Below are 20,118 nucleotides of genomic sequence, written 5' to 3'. Positions count from 1 at the left end.
CGTGTTTCTTTCCAACTTTTTTGCTATTTTGGCCAAACCCTCAGGGGCCAGCCTCCAGCACTGCTCGGTTTTAAACATCATTTTTATTATCATCATCATCCTCGGGAGGTGCTTTTTCGCCCTTTCGCTTTTTCGCCGGTGTTGTACGGGCTGCTGTTCCTCCTCCCTCTCCTCGAGCAGTGGCAGGAGAGCCCCCAGCGCTTCATTCGAGGGCGCTTTCCCCTGTCGGGGTCCGGGTGCCGCTCCCCCCGGCCCGGAGCGCCCTGCCCGCTTTCCCCGGGGGCCGGGCCGGAGGAGGCGGGGGCGGGGGCGGGCGCAGGGCGAGAGGGGCCGGCCCAGGGCCGCGCTACGTGTCCCGCAGCCCTTATAGCCCCGGCCCGCCGGGCCCGCCGCCGCAGCACCATGTCGAACGGCGAGCACACGGTAGGGACGCGCCGGGGAGCGGGGGGCGGGCGGTCCCTGCCGGTCCCTCTCCCTGTCCCTCTCCCTGTCCTGCGCTGGGATCCCCGGGCAGCGGCAGCCGGGCCGGTCCGGCGGCGCTCCGGAGCTGCTGCCCAGCCCCATCCATCACTCGGGCGGCGGGGCACGGTGCGAGCATCCTCCGCTGGCGTTCGGCCGCATCCCGCACCTGTCCCGCTGTGCCCAGCCGGGTGTCCCCCGGCGGGAGGAGCCCGAGGTCGGGCCTCGCTCGTGGCTTTTTGGGTGTCCCGGTGCCGGCCGGGGAAAGGAGTCCCGGCACCGCCGGGCTCTCAGCATCGCCGCGCAGCCAGCGCTGTGGAACGAGCGCAGCAGAGAGAAGTAATCATAGCCAGGGCACAGCTCAGTTAGAAATTAAAATTGCAAATCGCAGCCGCGGCCAGACATCGCGTTCCGCTTGCCAGCTGCCCTCCCCTACTCCTTGGATCTGGGATGGGAGCTCTGGGTCCCTCTGGCTGCGCATACGTTTTCCAGGTTTTAAATCAGAACCAGAAGAAATCTTGACGTAAGTCTCTCGGGCTGCTTTTTGCCGGTTGGTTTTCTATTTCTTTAAGTTTGCCATAAAGTTTTCCGATGGATTTGATGGATTTTGGACACAGTGGTAATCTGTCCTGGGAGGAATGCACCCAAAACCACACGGAACAAGGCACGCCTGTGTGGCAGGGTGTTCTTGGAAACGCAAAAACCTGTGGTTTAGGGATTATTTCAGGCAGGGGAGGTGCGAGCCGTAGGCTGTGTATGGGAGTTCTGTTTATTGCTGGAAAAATGACCTTTATAAGCGAGTTTGTGACTGACCTTTGTGCCGTGGCTGTCAAAACAGATGCTATCAGCTTGACAGCTGTAGGCGGATTTTGGTGTCTTTATCTGCCAGGTATCTATCTGATGGAGTGAGAAAAGGCGTGATTTCGCTAATTACAAAAGGTTTGGGGAGCGATGGTGAAACGGTGATGTCCCATTAGTGATCTTCCAGTCCCCTTCCAGGAAGATGCGTTTGCACAGAACGTAAAGGAAGTTCTGTCTCCGAACTGCAACCTCAGCAGCTTCTTGGTTTCAACCAGCTCCAGTTTATATCAAAGGCATGGATAGGGAATTTCGCTTTGTTCACTTTGACTTTTTTTTTTTGTGCCCACAGACGATTTGTCGTGACACCTTTCATAGCTGCAACAGCCAAAGGTGTTCCATTTTAAAATGAAGACACAATCATTTATCCTGTTGAAATCCCTATTGATACAGCAGTAGGATTATCCTTCTGTTGCCCCTTCTTCTTCCCCATTCTTTCTTCTCCCAATAACACAAATCCTTATTACTCCCAAATAATCCTTGTTGCTACAAAAACCTCGGGTTTTATCACAGTTTCATGATGTGACCAGGTTCTGTGAGGCTGGTTGTCACCAGCTTTATTCACCAGCTGAGGGGATGTCAGAGCTGGGGTTTGCAGGTGATGTTGATCAGCTGTCAGTTTTGGAAAGGCACAGCAGTGCCAGCTGTTGTGAGATGAACTACTGTGCTATTTGACAGAGTTCCTCATTTTGCAAGCTGGATAACTAGAAGCCCAGGATTTAAATCCTAAACTCAGCCTGAATAAATGTTCTTGGAGTTTGAATGTGGTGTGAGGATGCTTTAATTGCACACCTATTTATTAACTGATAATATGGTAAGGTGTAAAGAAGAAAACTTCTTTTTTTCTTTTTCCACTTCTGCATGTGCTGTCCTTAAAAATGGCACCTTAATTCTGCCTTGTGTGAGGACCAGAGCCTTGGTGTGCAGGAATCTCTCTTTGGCTGGTTAATATGGAAACGCTTTGTGCTCCCTTCATTTCTGCTCATTTCACTGCAAGAGGCATGAAGTCCTCTACGTGCCAGGCAGCACCCTCCTGTTCCCAGCCCTCCCTGACAGAAAGCATTCATTTCTGGCCAGTTTCAGGACTGACTTTTTGGGCAGAAGAACGCTCTGTAATGATGACCTTGAGGCCTTGGTGTTCCTCACACAGCCCTCCTGTGTGCCTCAGTGGCAAGCCCTGCTCTCAGGAGCAAGCACACCGTGAAGGGAGTGCAGTGAGGGAGGTGGGGCTGTGGGCCTGCTCTTGTTTATTGTGTGGGCTCTTGCACAGCGTGGCTTTCAGGGCTGAGGGGCTCTTTGAGCTCTGTCAAAAGAGCAGCTGGTTCTCCCCGCAGGTATTTCCGCAGCTCGCTCCCTGTGCCCGCCGAGCGGCGTTTTCCTGACGGCCAGGAGGACACGGCTGGTGCCCTGTGCTCCAGGGGAGCTCCAGGGAAGCTTGCCACAGAGGCCAGAGCCACAGTCAGGGTGACTGCCTGCCCTGCTCTGTGTCCCCTGGGCTGTGTGGAAGGTGCAGCTCAGCACATCTCGTGGGATGGAGGCATTGGGTCCTGCCCCCGGGCAGTGAAGTTTCTCTTTGGGTGCCTTTGCAGCTTTTTGGGTGAAGTTTCTTTTCAGGTGCCTTTGCTTTGCTTGGGGAGAATGAGAGCCCAGTACTGACACTGCCTTTTTCAGGGGAAATGTTTCAGGGGTGTCACCTGCCTGGGCTCGCAGAGCATCTCCAGGAATCCGGCTGGTGTGGCATCCCTGGCTTGCAGCGGGATGTGCTCCCGCGGGTCACGGAGCTCTGACTTCTGCTAGCTCACTTGTGCTTGGGTAGGGCTTATGTGCAAATCATGTGGGCTCATTTAAATTTCTTTAAAGAGGAGCAACAAACCCACAAGATCAGATGTCAACCCTGAGGAAAGAGGCTTAGTTTCTTTGCCTAAAAACTACTCTCATGTTGAAAAAAAAACAAAACCAGAGCTGCAGGGCAGAGTTCAGATGGACTGAGTGATACCCCAGGCGGAGCAGGAACATATGTACATCTCCATCAATTTAACTGCCAAGCAACATGAAAGAAAAAGCTTATTAAAACACCCAATCCGTGCATTCATCTCCTCTCACACTTCGTCTTAGCTGTTGCCTTGAATGTAGAGAGCAAAACAACTTGAAAGATGTTTATTTTCAAAGCAGCTCTGAGTAGCTCATCGCAGTGACACTGCCTGGGGGACAGGGCAGCAAAGCCCTGATTTCAGGGAATTAGTGTGGCTTGCCCTGTGTTGAGTCACTCAAGAAAGTGACTTGTCCAAAACTCATGTTTTATCCAGCGAGTCACAAGCTGCTGGCTCTTACAGCATGATTTATTCTGTGGAACACGGTGCCCAACTCACTGCACCGTGACATCCAAAGGTGATTGTTTTCCAGCTGCTCACTGCATGCTTGGGATTTCTTGGGTTATTTTCTGTTACTTTGTTTGCTTTATATCTCTTTTCTTCGCAGACCATGGAAAGGTGAGATGGTTAACTTTTGTTGCTTTGTTGATTATAACTTTCATCCCTTTTCTTCCAATTTCTTCTAAAGCCCTTCCCTATTAGAAAGTTCTCTTTCCAGTCTCTTGCCCCCACCTTGCTGTTTCATTCTCTTGGGCTGCCAGTGTGGCAGACCAGTGTTTAATAACTACACTCTGTTCTGTAAGAGCAGGCAGGCTCAGTTTGGGGGATTTCAGGGAAGAAAAGTTGCAAATTCCTAAACACAAATGCCTTCTCCTTTCCATGCTTGAGCCCTCCAGGGGTCGGGGAATTAAATAAGCATCCTGGTGTGGTCTGAGCACCTCTGCTGGTGCTGCAGTGGTTGGAGCGGTGCTGCCATCCGGAGGGGGTGGCCAAGGCACAGAAACCCGGCTGTAACTCCTGCAGTGGGAGCACTGGGAGCCAGCGTGTTCCTTCCTGCCCTGCTGCTGGGTCCGGCATAAACACAGACTCCAGCCTCCTCTGGTTCTCAGGCTGCACAGATCAAGTCCCAGCCGGTCACAGGTGGTGCTAAAACCCCTAATGCAGGTGTAGGTTTCCATCCGTGCCCCTGCAAGAGCATTTACTCCATCAGCAAGTGATGCTGAAGAACCCACACTACCCAGACATGTGCACTGCAGCTGCAGCTTAGATTTAGGCCACGGGGATTTTGTTTTTCTGGAGAGTTTTCAAGACAAACACTGGAATATTTACTTCTTTTTTTAATTTTAACTGGGCTGATATTGATACTGGAGGGTGCCTTTAGAAATGAAAAGCCCTTGCCTATCTGAAACCAAGTGTTTTAGATAAACTTACAGCTCTACATGTCCCCAGAGATAAGAAGCGTGCAGGGCCTGTGTGAATGCTTGAACCTGTACTTTGGTCACACTGCTCATACACTTTGCTTCTCAAAAATCCATTAAGAAAAAGGCTGTGTAATTCAAGTTACCATTTATGATTTTGCTGTTATCGTGAGCAGGGTGTCACAGCCGAAGGGAGTGAGAAATAGCTCCTTAATGGTTTCACAGCTTAATCATTTCCAAGTGAAAATTTACACGGGGTGTATCATTAACAAAAGGAGGGATGCAAAAAAAGCCCTGGGTGTGCGTCATGCCACGGGATGCTGGGAAGTTGGGATTTGCCTGTGGGGCTGGTAGTTCCTTGCTAGCACTGCCTCCTGTCCCTCCCAGAGTGGTCTTTGCTCGCAGCTTGGCTCGGTTACAGCTCCATGTGTCAAAAGCTTTGTCTGCTGAGTGGGTGCCAAAATGCCTTTAGAGAGCAGAGCTTGAGGAAGGAGTTGGTTTACACAGATTTGATTTTATTTTCTGCTAGCTGCAGCGCTTTGTGGGTTGTTGAGATGAGCTTTTTCTGTGCATTGCTGGAAAACAGCAATCTGCACCTACATTTCCAAGACTTTCTGACCTGGAGGTCTTTGCGGCCTCTCTGGCAGAACAAAATGTTTTCTTCTATATCAAACTGTATTTTAGCTTCCCATTGTGGTGCAAAACGTGTTTTTGGGTGGGAGGTAATTTTTTTGGCCTGCCCAGCCCTTCTGATGGGAAGATCATTAGGTTGTATTGCCAGTGAGCATGGGAAGAGGGGGGAAAAAGTCAGTTTTGAGGAGGGCTGAGCTGGGCACCTGCGTCTGGGCATGATGAGTCCCCCCAGCCACGGCTGGGACAGCTCATTGCATCTCTGGAAAGCTGATCTGAGACCCTGGGGATGGATGTGAGGGGTGTTGAGCTCTCAGAGGTGCAGTCTGAAGTCCAGGGGGGCTGCTCTTCAAACAAGTGATGTCATTTTTACGTCTTAAATATTGTGGGAGCTGAAGTCTTCATCTGCTGCTGGTCTTAGTCACCACTACCCTTCTGTGGTTGTAAAATTGGGGTGATGCCACCCTCTGAGAGATGCTGGGAGTTTGCATGAACTTTTGAGGGACCAATTAACAATAATCTGCGAGGAAAATGTGGAGCTGTCCTTGGACCAACCTTTGAGCAGCGTGGAATGACCAAGGGCTGTGTCTACACCTGCTTTGGGAAGGGGTAGGGGAAATGCTGAGCATCCACTTGTTCAGGAAGGGTCCAACACCCTCAGTGCTGACCTAGGCCAGGGTCTAGGTGACCCTGTGTGCACTCACACATTTGAAAGCCCATGTTGCAGCTTGTACGGCTCAGATGCACAGGGAGATGGGGCAACTTCATCCTCCTGAAGTCCTCAGCTTGTGCTTGTCTCCTGAAGCTGGTTTTGTAGAGAGGCACATTCAGTGGTACAGCAGTGAGAACAGCCCTGTCCTTATGCAGGACAATTCCAAGGGGCTGAGGAGGTGCTGAGTGAGGGGACGATCTGGCCCTGTCTGTTGTTCCCAGCAGCAGCTGAGAGTGGGAGCCAGGAAAGAGTTTAAGGCTGGGACACCAGTGCATTGTCCCCCTTTCCACTGATTTATGACCTGAGATACCAGAGGCTGTGCCTTTCCTCCTGATAGTCCTTGATGAATTTTCCTTCCCTGAATTCATTGTCGTGATTTTTTCCAGCCTAGTGAACTTTTGGCTCGCCAGGCAAAGTTCCCCCATTTAACCATGTCCTGTGCGGTGCTCCTGGCCAAGTTCCCCTGCGCTCCTTCCTGCTGCTGCTTTTGCACTTTGAAAGCCCTAAAAAAGATGCTGAGGTGGAGAGAGGTGTCCCATGGCCAGCTGGTGACCACTGACCACTGCAAAGTCAGGCACGTGGGGAACAAAACTCTGGGTTCAAGGGTGGGCATCCAAGCTGGGGCAGGGAGAGGCACGGTGTGGCCACAGCACTGAGAGCCCACCAGCCTGGGCTGGAGCCCAGCTTTTCCCTTTCACAAGGTCCTGCAGAGGAGAAGCCTCACAGAAGAATTTCTTTTACAGGGTCACTGAGGCTGGAAAATCCCTCCCAGCCTGTGGAGTCCAAGCTGTGTCTGATCCCCACCTTGTCCCCAGCCCAGAGCACTGAGTGCCACGTCCAGCCCTTCCCTGGACACCTCCAGGCATGGGGACTCCAAACCTCCCTGGGCAGCCCCTGCCAAGGCCTGAGCTCCCTTGCCATGGAGAAATTCCTCCTGGTGTCCAAGCTGAGCCTCCCCTGGCACAGCTTGAGGCCGTTTCCCCTTGTCCTGTCCCTGTTCCCTGGCAGCAGAGCCCGACCCCCCCTGGCTGTCCCCTCCTGTCAGGGAGTTGTGCAGAGCCAGAAGGTTGCCCTGAGCCTCCTTTGCTCCAGGCTGAGCCCCTTTCCCAGCTCCCTCAGCCGCTCCTGGGGCTCCAGCCCCTTCCCCAGCTCCATTCCCTGCCCTGGACTCAGAAATAGATGTATTTTAAAACCTGATGAAGCTGCCTGAGACACAGATCCTCTGCAGCTCCTGCTGGTTGTGAAACCACAAGAACCACTGGAGCTTCTCTAAAGACAGAGGATTTCTTTCCTGAGAGGGATGTGTCAGGCACAGTAAAAGGTCTCACATCACTGAGACCTGTTTTAGGTTCAGGGTGCCTGTCCTGCCATGGCAGGAGGCAGGGCATGTACAGTTCCAGATTTGCCATACAGAACCACAACCTACTAATTAAATTCCCGAATCTCATATTCAGGGGCAGGGGAAAAATAAATTTACACATGAATACAATTCCTACCTGGAAATCTTTATGTCACTGAAGTTAATGTGTGGTCAGAATCAGTACCTGTGCCTTCTTTTCCTCTTGTCCTTGCAACCTGAGGGGCTGATACTCAGTTTCTCATTTCTGGAACCGGATCTTTGTCTCCAGGGGAAGGTAGGGAAGCAGAGCTGCGTGTTCTGGGTGGTTTTCCTGGCAGGCATCAAACCAAGGCAGTTCTGCAATGTCAAACCCATTGTTTGCAAAAGGAGCAGGGGCCCAACTGCTCAGGAGGGTTCATCTGGGGGAGATCATGTAGCAGAACCGCTCTGAATATTAAACATTGGGCAACCATGGAGAGGTTTTTGTGTTTAAATGGTCATTTTTGTCAGTGCCTGACAAAATGCTTTGTTTGTTAAATATTTATTGCCCCTGCAGCTGTCCTTTGAGATTTCAGGAATGAAGATGGTGGGGGGTGGTGATTGTTTTTATAACATCTGTCCTGGCCTTACAAGTTTATCCCAAAAATGCAGGAGCACAGGATGAGTCAGTAGCTTTTCTGCATCGAGGAAATTGGAGTAGTGACATCATCTCATTCCAAGATAAGGAAACGCCTGAGCTGGGAGTCTTCAGAGAGGCAGATTTCAGTACCCAACTGCTGATTTGGACTCACAGTGTAGAAATCAGCATCTGATTTGGGAAGTTACTGGAACATGAGCCTGGTTTTGTTGATTTTCTTCCCTTTTTTTCGTGTGCCAGCGTTGGTTTGTCACAAAACTTGATTGTGACAACCCAAGCCGTGCGAATTTATGCCAAGAGGAAAATATTTGAGCTGCCATCAGCAAATAAGGTCTTGCTAAGAGCTCAGAAATTCCTGTGGCTTAAGAAAACACGGCTTCAGTTTAACAGCAGCTTGAAAATCTCGTGTGTTAGCGGCGTTTGGCATCTCCAGCTGTCTGTCTCCGGGCTGAAAGGCCGCTTGTTTTGGGGCACTGGGATGGCTCTGCTGCTCTCTCCTCAGGGTTTCCTGTATTTCATTCCTGGCAGGGCCCTGGGGGTGATGCCAAGAGGAGCAGGCTGCGAGTGCCAAGGAGAGACTGAGTCTGCTGGGCTTCATTCAGAGCACGGGGTGGAGAAAGGGATCCCAGTCCAGCCTCCTGCCCAGCACAGGGAATGCTGGCAACCTCAGAGCTCAGTCTGGAGAGGTTCCTGCTCACCTCCAGGAGCTGGGAAAGGAGGCTCATCCCATGGGCAGGGAACAGGGGGACACCAGCATTGAAACAGGGAGGTGGTGGCACAGCAGGGACAGCAGCAGGGGAGCAGGAAGGTGGGCAGTACAAAAGATGCTTGCAAGGTCCCACTTCCCCATCTGGGCCTGCATCCTGAGGGGTTAAACAGGCAGAATTTCCAGGGTAACCCTGCCTTGCTGGGGTTTTCCCTTGGGGAAGAATGGGGCTGGGTTTGAGGCATTTTCTGCCTCAGTGCAGTAAGTGAATATTTGGGGAAAGTCCATGGGTTTTGGGTTACAAGAGCTAAGCTAGGGTGTGAGAGATGCCAAGGTTTCTCCATTGTTCTTCAATAGGACTGTAATCAAATCTTTGCTGCCACAGACAAAACCCCCCTTTTTCCTCTCTTCCTCCTTTTCTTTGGAGTATCACTTTTGCTCTTCTTCAGCAAATGACTCTTTTGCAGGAGGCTTTCCCCTCTGGTTGCTCATGGATACAGTATTGCCCTTTTTCCAGAGCAGCCCTGGTAGAAGAAAATAATTTTTAAGGAAAAATATGATAAATGTAATTCTTATACTTCAAATGCAACTGGTATGAACAAATACTTTTAATTTATTTTTTTTTCAGTATGATGGCAGGAGTTGGGAGAGTTTCTTTAATGATAGGGTAGCTCATTCTCCTGAGGCTTAGGGAAATGTTTGACTTCAAACTCAGAATCACAGCATCTCCTGGGCTGGAAGGGACCCACAAGGAGCATCAAGTCCAATTCCTGACCCTGTGCAGGACACCCCAATAATCCCTCCATGTGCTTGATCCCACAGCTTGCCTGTGCAAGTGAAGGCTTGCTTGATCATTCTATTATTTTAAAAGCCCATTCTACCATTTGCAAATAGGATCAGCTGAAAACATTTTGAAAGCCTCTATTTTTATTTTGATCTAATTTTTCCTTCCTGGAGACATGTCCAGGCCACGGTACCGAAATAGGGCGTGTGTGAAACGCTTGACTGGAAAAAAAATGAATCATATTCCTGGTGCTGTGAGCATGCCCTATAAATAAAAAGGCAGCTGGGGGAGTCCTGACCCTGCCCTGGCTGTTGGGTCAGGGTTTCCCCGGGGCCCTGAGCGCTGCCAGCTGGATGCTGGTGCTGAATGAGCCGGACGGGTGAGTAACGTGCCCTTCGCAGCGCGGCGCTCCGCAGCCTCAGCACCATCCCTGGTTTGGGGAGCGAGTCCCTCTCTGGAGCAGGATGCTGCTGCAGCTCCTGGACAGCTTCCAGGTCTGTGCCTGTGCCAGCTGCAGCAGGCAGGGGTGAAGTGAGGGCGCCGTAAGGACACGGGCTTGGACCTGCTGGGCCACCGCCATGGCCAGCATGGCTTTCTGGTGCCTCATCTTCTTCTGCAGCATCACAGAGCTCTGCCTTCTCTGAGCAAGGGCTGGCCTGAGGGTGTTGTGGGATCTCTCAAATGTCCTTCATTTCCACCCCTCAGCTGTGCAACGTGGCACTTGCAGTTGCTTCTTGCCATGCTCCCGGTCGTGATGCAGCCACGGAGGTGCTGGTTGAAGAACCGGGGATGTGGAGGCAGGAGGAGCTGCTGCCCCAAGGACCAGAGTTTATACTTGGATTCCTAGTGGGAGATGGCAAAACATCCATGCAATTTGTTGGGACAACCCTAAACCCAAAAGGGCACCAAGGCTGGGGAGGGGTTCTGATGAGGAGCAGCTCAGGGAGCTGGGAAAGGGGCTCAGCCTGGAGCAAAGGAGGCTAAGGGCTCAAGCTGTGCCAGGGGAGGCTTAGACTGGATATTAGGAAACTTTTTTTCATGGGAAGTGTTGTAGAACATTGGAATGGGCTGCTCAGGCAGGTGGTGAAATCTGTAACACCCTGGAAGTGTTCAGAAAACATGTGGATATGGCCCTTGAGGACATGGTTTAGTGGTGAACACGGTGGTGGTGCTGGTTTGATGGTTGGACTTGATGATCTTAAAGGTCTTTTCCAACCTCAGCACCTCAATAAGTCTATGATTATAAATGTTTCTTGTCTGGTGCATTTTCTGTTAAATGTGCAGTGGTTCTGCTCCCAACAAACATCGGTGATGTCTGGGAGAGGCCCCACAGACCTCGTGCCTTTAACTGTCAGGTGAGGAGAGAAGATGCTCCCTGATAAGATCTCCTTGAGTAGTCACACGTAATTTATGTGGGCAAGCACAGCTACTCCCTTCCAGGGCTAATTACTTCAGAAAGAGCTGAGGTCACTTTTTTGGATGCTATGAATTGAGCAATGGTGGCTCTCAGAGCAGAGGACACTGATGGCTTCTAATTTCCAGCAAGACTTTCCTATCTCAGAGGCCACATCTCTTTATTCAGGAGGATCACTGGGCTCTGGCTGCAACCTGCTCTCACACAGCAGGGCAGCAGAGTCCCACCAGAGTGGTTGATGAAAAGCTTCTTCCCTTTGGAAATTGAGCCAAGAGACCCTTGATGGGCAGCTCAGTCAAGCCTGATCCTAAAGACAGCCAAAATCCTGGTGTCTCCCTGTTTGCCAACCTCATGGAAGGGTTCAGTGGGAGGGGAGACCAAAAGCAGAGTTAGGATTTGGTTTCTTGGTCTGCTGCAGCCTCAGTCCAAGGTTTGGAGCGACGTGTTTGTTTTTTTTCTCATTTCCTGGATGAAGTAAGGCAGGGTGGGCTGAGCACTGAGCTCATCCAGACAGGGCCAAACAGCAGATTTCCAAGGAATGGGGAGAGTGTGGTGGTGTCATCTTTAACCATCTGTCTGGCAGGGGATGCATGGCCCTTCTTCGGAGATGCTGCTGGGACATTTATTGCCTTGTTTGGAGCCTTGTTTGGGGCTGACTTATAAGTCAGAAGCTCCTCTCCCAAACCTCATTTCACTGACCCAGACTATTCCAAGATTTGCTTTCCGGTGTCCTAAATTGTCCCTGCTTTAGGGCCCAAATCCAGGTTTATTATTATCTGCTTAAACACGTTTGATTTGCCGTGACAGGGATAAAACCCCAAGAGTCAAATCAGTAGCACAGCCCTGCATCTGATTAAACCCCATCCCCTGCTTCTCTCTGCCTCCCAACCCTCTTGCAGGACATGCTCTTCCCAGGCAAAATCTCTCCAGGATTTGCTCTCAGGCCATTAATGATCAGTTTTCCTGGTGCCTTCACTCCCTTCCACCACACTTCAGCTCTGGCTTCCCAAACCATTCCTAGCTGGTGGATGATGAGGTGGGAAGTTGGTCTTTCCCACTCAAGAGTCCATTCCCAGCCCAGCCATCCAGTTGCTCAGGGTTGGGAAGAGTTTCCTGGGAAGTTTATGAACAGAGCAGAAAAACCTGAGGGGTTTGGTACCATCTGGAGCTCCCAGCAGGTGGGAGAGGTGTGACAGTGTTGCTGAATTGCAAAAATTCCCTCACTGGTGCTTTCCCAAGCTCCCAAAGGTGCCAGCATGCAAAATAACATCTCTGAGATGCTCACCCAGTGCAGATTTATGGCACAACAACCTGTACTTAGAACACTTTCCTTACATCAGCCGTGTAGGAGTGTGCCAGATCCTGCATCTTCCTGAGGCACGGACGTTACCGTGGCTCATCTCCCACGGGACACGGCCTGAACTCCTGGGGATGGGAGAAAATTAATCCATGGTGGTGCTGTCTCACCTTTGCGAGCTCAAACTGTTCAAAGTTTTGATACCCACACCCCCCAGCAAAAGAAAATACCACAAAATGGAACAAACCACAGAAAGCAAGTCTTGAGCTCTTTATCTCTTGTTCTCTGAGTCACAGCATGTGCAGCATTCACTCACCTTCTCAGGGGCAGGTCTAGAGATGTTTTGGGCTTTTTATAGAAGTGCTGGTTTGTGTTGGAAGGGACCTTACAGCCACCCAGTGCCACCCCTGCCATGGGCAGGGACACCTTCCACTGTCCCAGGCTGCTCCAAGTCCCAGTGTCCAACCTGGCCTTGGACACTTCCAGGGATCTAGGGGCAGCCACAGCTTCTCTGGGCACCGCTCCCTGACCTCACAGGGAAGGATTTCTTCAGTATAACTAACCTAAATTCTCCCTCCTCTTTCAGTCTGAGCCCATTTCCCTTGTCCTGTCACTCTGATGAACAGTCCCTTTCCAGCTTCCCCGTAGACTCCCTCAGATACTGGAAAGTTCCATGAGGTCTCTGTGCAACCTTCTCTTCTCTCTCTCTCTCTGCATATGTATCCAGGATATATCTATATCCTTGTTCCCTTCTTGTTCTTTCCCTTGCATGCCTCAGTTGGGAACATCATCCTCACAATTAACAGGGTCCTGTGGATATTTCACGTGGAACATTCCTCGTGGAGGTGCTGTTGCTGGAGCTGCAGGGCACAGCCAGGCTGTTTCACCTGCAGCCCTGCAGAGACTCTGGGCTCAGCAAGGTTAGGAACCACCAGGATTAGGAAGCACCAGAATTCAGGCCTGTGGCTCAGCGTTGTGCTGGCACTTTGTTTGCTTGGGAATGCACATGGACACGTCAGGGGTGGCTTCCTCTGCCTCCCATGGCGTGCCCAGCTCGGTGCTGCTCCTGCCCCAGCTGCAGTTCTCCTGTTACACAGCCAGTAAATTAGCACCTGAAGTCGCTCTCGTTTTTCAAGCCTGATTAAAATAATAGGTGAGTCTGTCTGTGTTTGAAAGTGTCGAGAAGGCAGGGAGGGCGTCTCTGCCCAGACTCTGTGTCCTGCCTGCCCGCAGGGGGATCAGTCACCTGGCAGTGCTCCTGCAGCAGAGCCAGTCACCTTCTCCCTCCTCCCTGCTGGCACGAAGGCATCACCACCAGAAACACCCTGGGCAGAGGCAGAGAACCTCCAAAAAATGAGTCTGCGCTTCTGAGACAGAAATCCAACTCAGGCCAAAGCACCAGAGTTCACCATGCTGGCTCATTAATGAATTCGCACTTCCCTCCCATCCTTTTGTCCCAGCAGAGATTTCCTTTTGCACTGAGAGCAGCAAAGGTAACAGAAGCGCTTTGTTCTGCTCTGTTTTCTCAGGGATCCACCAACGTGGTTTACCAAGCCCATCATGTCAGCAGGAGTAAGAGAGGACAAGTTGTCGGCACCAGGGGAGGATTCCGAGGCTGCACGGTTTGGCTCACAGGTATTTTTTGGCTGGGTGTGAAAGCGTGGCCTCACCTGTGAAACTCCATGAGAATGGCTGGCAGGTGGGGATTTGGGATCTGCAGGAAACGTCAGCATTCCCTGCGAGCCGGGAATTGCAAAACATCCCCACGTGGGAAACGCAGACACGCGGTGCTGGCGCAGCAAGATGTTCTCCCTGGCAGCTGCTGCCCATAACTAATGTTTTTATGGATTTCCCAGCTGCTATCAGGCTCCTTTGAACATGTCAGAGGCCCTCGGGGTAGCACTTGTTGTTCCCAAGTGTGTAGCTGAGGAAGCCTTGGCTCAAATCCAGCCGGTCTTTGGCAGTGGAACATACCCAGGGCTGTCCAAAACGCGGATGTTTTCATTCTGGAGCGGTGGGAAGTTTATTGGGACATATAGGTCTGCTGTGTTTGAGGCAGCACGAGGCAGTCACCTTGTCTGGAGAATAAACACTCCCAGCCACAGAGTCACGCTGAAGCAATCCCTTGCATTTGTTTTGTTGCCCTTCTCTTCTGCCTTGAAGTATAAACTCATTGTTTGAGGATTAGGGGCTGCCAGAAATGACAGTTGAATTTCTCATTTCTAATATTTAGACAAGTCTGTCTTTTGCCAGTTGTCCAGTTGTTCCTTTGCTTGTTAAACATTGGCATTTTCTTTGGCTGCTGGAAGATGTTGAAGGACGTGCTTGGAAGGATTTGTAAAGCCATTCTGATTTGCCTTCCTGTCACCTTAGGTTGTAGATCCTGGATTAAAGCACATTTCTGTTCTGTTCTCCTCCTCAATTCTGAAGTGCCCAATCTGCTTTTATATAGTTTCTGAAACCAAAGCCAAGGCAATTTCCTTCCTTTTTTTGAGTATTGCTCAAAAATCTCGTGTCTGAAAGGTTTGAGCTCGCCTGGCTGACGATTATTCTTTGAAATACACACCTAGAGAAGGAAGTGACGAGGGGCCTTTGCTGCTGGAGCCTGTCCCACTCCACGTGGCTGCAGCAAGAGCCTCTCCTTGGGTTCAGAATGGGAGAGCAGTGGGCTCATGACAGTAGGAGCAGGGGGAGGAAGATGCAGAGAGACCTGAAGGAATCCATCCTTTCCACCCTCCCCTGCACCCTGGAACCCACGTGTCCCAGCACGGCCGAGCAAGAGGCACTGCTGGGTTGGATCCCTCAGAGGTTGGGCTGTAGGTGCTTTTCTCATGCCATTCATGCTACCCCTTCAACAAAAAGGGTTGAAAAGGGCTCTGTGGAGGATGAATTCCTTTAGGAAGGAATGAGGTGGGGGACTTCAGACAGAAGGAGTTTGGTCCGCCCGTGTCACAGTTGCGCTCTCGCTTTCAAACCTTGAAGGTCTCTCTTGACCTCAAACCAGACCCCTCACTTTTCTGCCTCCCCCAGGCCTTTCTGGAGCTGGCAAGACAACCATTGGCTTTGCTCTGGAAGAGTACCTGGTGGCTCATGGCATCCCGTGCTACTCCCTGGATGGCGACAACGTCCGGCACGGCCTGAACAAGAACCTGGGCTTCTCGGCCCAGGACCGCGAGGAGAACATCCGGCGCATCGCCGAGGTGGCACGGCTCTTCGCCGACGCGGGGCTCATCTGCATCACCAGCTTCATCTCCCCCTTCACAAAGGTGAGAGATCCTGCTCTCTTCTCAGCTTCACCTCAGATGATGAAGACGATTTCTGGAGAGGGCTTCCTAAATCCACCGTGGGATGTTTCGTAGAACACCACTGACACACGACAGCACGCGAGCGGAGCTTGGAGGGCTGGATAAATTCAGTGTTCTAAATTGATGAGAAGCCAAGAGGAGTTTAAGATCTCCCTGCTATTAACTCCTCAGAAGCAGAAGAGGGTCACAGAAGAGCATCCTGTCCTAGAGCTGTCGCTGCTCTTTTGGAAAAAGATTTGGCTGCGATTTTCTCTTCCGTAGCTGCTGTTATCAGGCTGATGCAAGCAGTTCCTTTCTTCGTAGAATCAAGGAACCACTAAGGTTGGAAAAGACCTCTAAGATCATCTGGTCTGACCCTTTTGACATAGGGCAGATAATTATTCACAATCTCAAGTTTTGCTGTTCTGCCTAACAAAAAGATCTTGAGGTTTTGCATGGGAAAAGATGAAAACAGATTGAAGTTGTAGATTTTGACAATTTTTTTTTTTAAAGTGTCTTTAAAAGAAAGGAAGAAGGTGAGATGAAAAACCCTTATTAGAACTAGTGTACATTTAATAAATCTGTAAGAGAGATTAATTTACTCGTGTCAAAGTCCAGGGAGGTTTTTATGCTGCAATTCATATTTTTCCCATCTTCCTTCAAACAGGATCGTCAAAACGCACGGAAAATTCATGAGGCAGCTGGACTTCCTTTCTTCGAAATCTTTGTAGATGCTCCTCTAAATATTTGTGAAAGCAGAGATGTGAAGGGCCTGTACAAAAAGGCAAGAGCTGGAGAGATCAAAGGTACAGAGGAGTGGGATCTTATTTTGCCTTTTGCTTGCCAAAGCTTTGGATTCCTCATCCTGGCAGTGCCACAGATAGGGGTGGGTGTCTAAAAGCCCTTTGTAGTGCACAAGAGGATCCTGTTCCCCTAATCTTGCTGTCACAAGTGTCACTTGTACCCAGCACGGTTGAATGCCCCCAGGTTGTTTGTATAGCGTTCTTGGCTCTAAGGCACTGATTGTTCCATTAAATAAATTTAATTTGGGGGTTAATTGCCCGTAGGATTCACGGGGATTGACTCAGAGTATGAGAAACCCGAAGCTCCAGAGCTGGTGGTGAAAACAAACGTTGCATCGGTGTCTGAGTGCATCCAGCAGGTCGTGGAGCTCCTCCAAGCACAGGTGGGTCACTCTTATGTCACCATCACTGGCAGCTTTGGAAGCCTGCTTAGGGACATTGCCTTTTTGGTGTGCCTGTGAAAACCAGCATGTCACAAGTGCTGCCTGTCTCTGTCTTACAGAACATCGTGCCCCAAGGCTCAGTCAAGGATGTTCTGGAGCTGTTTGTGCCCGAGGATAAACTCAGCAGTGTCCGGGCTGAGGCAGAGAAGCTGCCAGCGGTGGAGATCACCAAGGTATTGTCACACATGGGTACTGACACTATTTATTCCAAGGGTGGAAACTTCCAGGAGGATGTTTCCAGAGGGATGTGTGTGTTCTTCTGATGGCCCTGATCTTTTGTGGCTGTGGTTTATGGCGAGCTGAGGTGGGATCCTGATCCTCAGCCATTTTCTGCCATGCCTCCACCCTGTGCTGCAATATCCTCTGCTGTGCTCATACAGCCCCACACGTTCAAACTGCCAGAGGGCAGGGACAGATGGGATCTTGGGAGCCCCTGGCACAGGGTGCCCAGAGCAGCTCTGGCTGGCCCTGGATCCCCGGCAGTGTCCAAGGCCAGGTTGGACTTTGGGGCTTGGAGCAGCCTGGGACAGTGGAAGGTGTCCCTGCCCATGACAGGAGGTGGAACGAGATGGGCTTTAAGATCCCTTCCAAGCCAAACCATTCTGGGATTCTAAATCCTGCTGTGAAAGTGTGTGAGTCTGGCTTAAAAAGCCCCGAGCTACATCCCCCATGTCTTTCTCCTCCTAATGAATGTGCTGTATTTGAAGCAAAACAAAATGAAAATGCTGTTTCAGCAGAAGGGAAGGAAAAGCAACCTCTGAGCGTGACACGGTGACAGGAGCGTGGCAGGAGTGTGACCCCTGGGTTTGTTTTGCAGCTGGATCTGCAGTGGGTGCAGGTGCTGAGCGAAGGCTGGGCCACTCCTCTGACAGGATTCATGCGGGAGGCAGAGTACCTGCAAGTGCTGCACTTTGGCACCCTGCTCAACGGTATGGATCCCCTGTGTCCTGCTGTCCTGCCCTGGGGCACACACCAGGGCTCCTGAAGGTGGCCACAGCCCTGGCTCACAGCTCTGACATCTCACACCGTGCTGCTCAAACCTTCCAGGAGTTGTTGTGTGGCTCCTTGGCTGTAGCAGGGTAAATAGAGATGCAAGCCCAAAGCCAGGGAAGTAGGGAGGCTGCCAGGCTGAGCTGGGGGTGGGAGGAGAGAAGGCTTTGTAGGAACAGGAGCAGAGCCTGCTTTTGCCCCCCACCCCATTTCCCTGCCTCTCCAACATGGTAAAGTGAATCTGATTTCCCTATGCAGTCACCTGTTAGAGGTGCTTCCTCCCTGGAAGAGGCAAAGAGGGCTCAGGTGATGACCATCCCCAGCTGAGACTGGGGCACAGCAGTTTCCACTCCGTTTCTCAGCTGTGGACGCTGTTGCTGTGACTTCACTTGGGGCGCTCACATTGGGGTTTGTAGACCTGGCAGTGATCTCTGCCCTCAGGGACCTGGGTGAACAAGTCCCTTTGAGCCCTGCATGCCTTCTAGACGATCCTGTGGTCCCACAGGGCAGTGATTTGCTGCTGCTGCTGCTCAGATTTGGGCACCGTGCAGCAGAGGCAAAGCTCAGGACTGCTCACTTTGCACCGCAGGAGTGTCTGTGTGGGGGCTCTGCTCCCAGACACACCATAGCCTTTCACCTCCTGCCCAGTGTGCAAACAGCATTCAGAAGCACATGTCCCTGTTATCAGAGCCTCCTCTGTGGTCTTTGAGCTGCCTGTTGTGCCTGGAGGGGTCGCAGAGTGCCCTGGGACGGCCACGTTGCTCCAGAGCCCCGTACTTTGCGCCGGAGGCTCATTCCAGAGCGTATCTGGTTTTGGGGTGCCCCCCAAACCTGCTGACATCCCTGAGCACATCTCCTCTGAGCTCTGTGGGCGGATGTTCAGGGTTTGTAGAGCTCTGTGGGGAGCAGGGATGAAGGCCAGGAGAGCAGCTTTGCAGAGGGATGAGCTCTCCAGAGCGAGGTCTGTGTGGCAGAGGGCAGCAGCATCGGTCCCTGGTGCACCCTGTCTCCACGAGGGTCTCCAAACTCTGCATCAGTGTGGTCAGGCCCCCAGGGTGCCATCTGAGTGGGAAAGAGAACACCCAGGTGCTCCTGCAGAAGCTTTGGGAAGTGGTGGAGGGCTCCACCTCAAGGTGCTGAGGCTGGGCCTGGCACTGCCAAGGAGAGGCCTGAGCCTGTTCTTCCCAGAGCCATTGTACCCTGGGCTGGGTGATGGTTTGGGCAGCTCCTGTGGTTTTTTGGGAGCATTTACTCAAGCTCTGCACTAAATCCCTCCTGAATGCCCCAGCAGGTGGGGGATGTGCTTTGTGCAGGGCCACCAGGAAGGGGGGGTGGATCTACAGCAATGCCCCGGTGACCCACGGCTCTGTCAGCAGGGGTGACAGTGACAGTGGAGGTGCTGGACCACACTCGGTGTGAGCTAGCACTGTGGAGGACCACAGCCACACCAACAGGAGCTTTTAAATGCTTTGAGTCTTGAAATGGTTTCTGTAACGTGCCCCTGAGCATTAATTATCTTAATTATGTTTGTGTTCTCCCAGGAAAGAGGCGCACGGTAGCTGGTATGTATGGAACCCTTCTCAGGCTCTGCACAAATTGCCTCAATTGAGATTCTTTTTGGCTATAATTTTTTGAGATTTATTAAAAAAACTAAACTATTGAAATGGTTATGAAATTATTGCAGCCATGACCCGTTTATGATCCAGTCAGTTATGACATGGCCCGACACACCCTGTGTCCCAGGGACCAGTCTGCACAAAGATCCCAGTTGTGTAATTTTGTAATTACCTGCACTGGAGTGATCTTTGGTTACCTCTCCATCCTGCATTTGGAAAGGGAGCCTGAAGATCCTCGCTCTCAGCAGCATTTGTTGGTTTCATAATTAATTTTTCCCCCTGTTCTGGCATCATTGATTCATTATTACTATGATTTAAATGTATGAAGCTGATATTGATTGGATCCTGTGTGAATATAATTATGATTATTCGTGAAAATTGCTGCCTGGCTGATGAATGATACCCAGTCATTAATTTAAAGTAAAAGCAATATTGTAATAAAAATTAAAGTAAAAATCTATATCATAGTCAAAATCCTCAAATTAAAACTCTCAAGGGCCCAAACTGATTTCAGTCAGATCAGAAGAAATTGAATCAGTGATTTGTTTGTGACTGGAAACCCACTGGAGAGATGATTCTCCTGTATTAACGTTGGAATATCCAAGGAGAAATGGGAGGACCTCAGCGGAACACTGGGAGAGCTGGTTTAAAACCAAGATGATTTCAGGCCACTTAGGGACAACACTGAAATTAGAAACTATGTGTGCACTGACAGTCTCACACAGAAAACAGATTAAACATGGGCAGCGCAGAGATGTAAAAGAAGACGAGGAGCAGTATAGAGATAGCCAGGGAAAAACCCCAAAAAGGGAAAAAACCCCAAAAAGGGAAAAAACCCCAAAAAGGGAAAAAACCCC

At 51.0% G+C, this 20,118-nt stretch overlaps 1 protein-coding gene across 2 annotated transcripts in view; it reads left to right on the top strand.

Moving 5' to 3' along the window:
* Positions 1-342: 342 nt before the first annotated feature.
* PAPSS2 (3'-phosphoadenosine 5'-phosphosulfate synthase 2) overlaps positions 343-20,118 on the top strand; it is a 25,917-nt gene continuing 6,141 nt past the window's right edge. Inside the window, exons 1-8 of one of the 2 annotated variants that reach the window (XM_015633809.1) lie at positions 343-423; positions 13,655-13,760; positions 15,156-15,391; positions 16,077-16,215; positions 16,477-16,595; positions 16,715-16,828; positions 17,473-17,584; positions 19,187-19,207. In XM_015633809.1, coding sequence (XP_015489295.1) covers positions 403-423; positions 13,655-13,760; positions 15,156-15,391; positions 16,077-16,215; positions 16,477-16,595; positions 16,715-16,828; positions 17,473-17,584; positions 19,187-19,207 — 868 coding nt within the window. In that variant the 5' untranslated portion in view covers positions 343-402. The remainder of the gene's footprint in view (positions 424-13,654; positions 13,761-15,155; positions 15,392-16,076; positions 16,216-16,476; positions 16,596-16,714; positions 16,829-17,472; positions 17,585-19,186; positions 19,208-20,118) is intronic. The other variant, XM_015633810.1, reaches the window with a different exon arrangement.

This window comes from Parus major, chromosome 6, assembly GCF_001522545.3.
Source record: "Parus major isolate Abel chromosome 6, Parus_major1.1, whole genome shotgun sequence".
In the NCBI taxonomy this organism is placed as follows: Eukaryota; Metazoa; Chordata; class Aves; order Passeriformes; family Paridae; genus Parus; species Parus major.
This window is presented reverse-complemented; position numbering and strand designations above follow the sequence as displayed.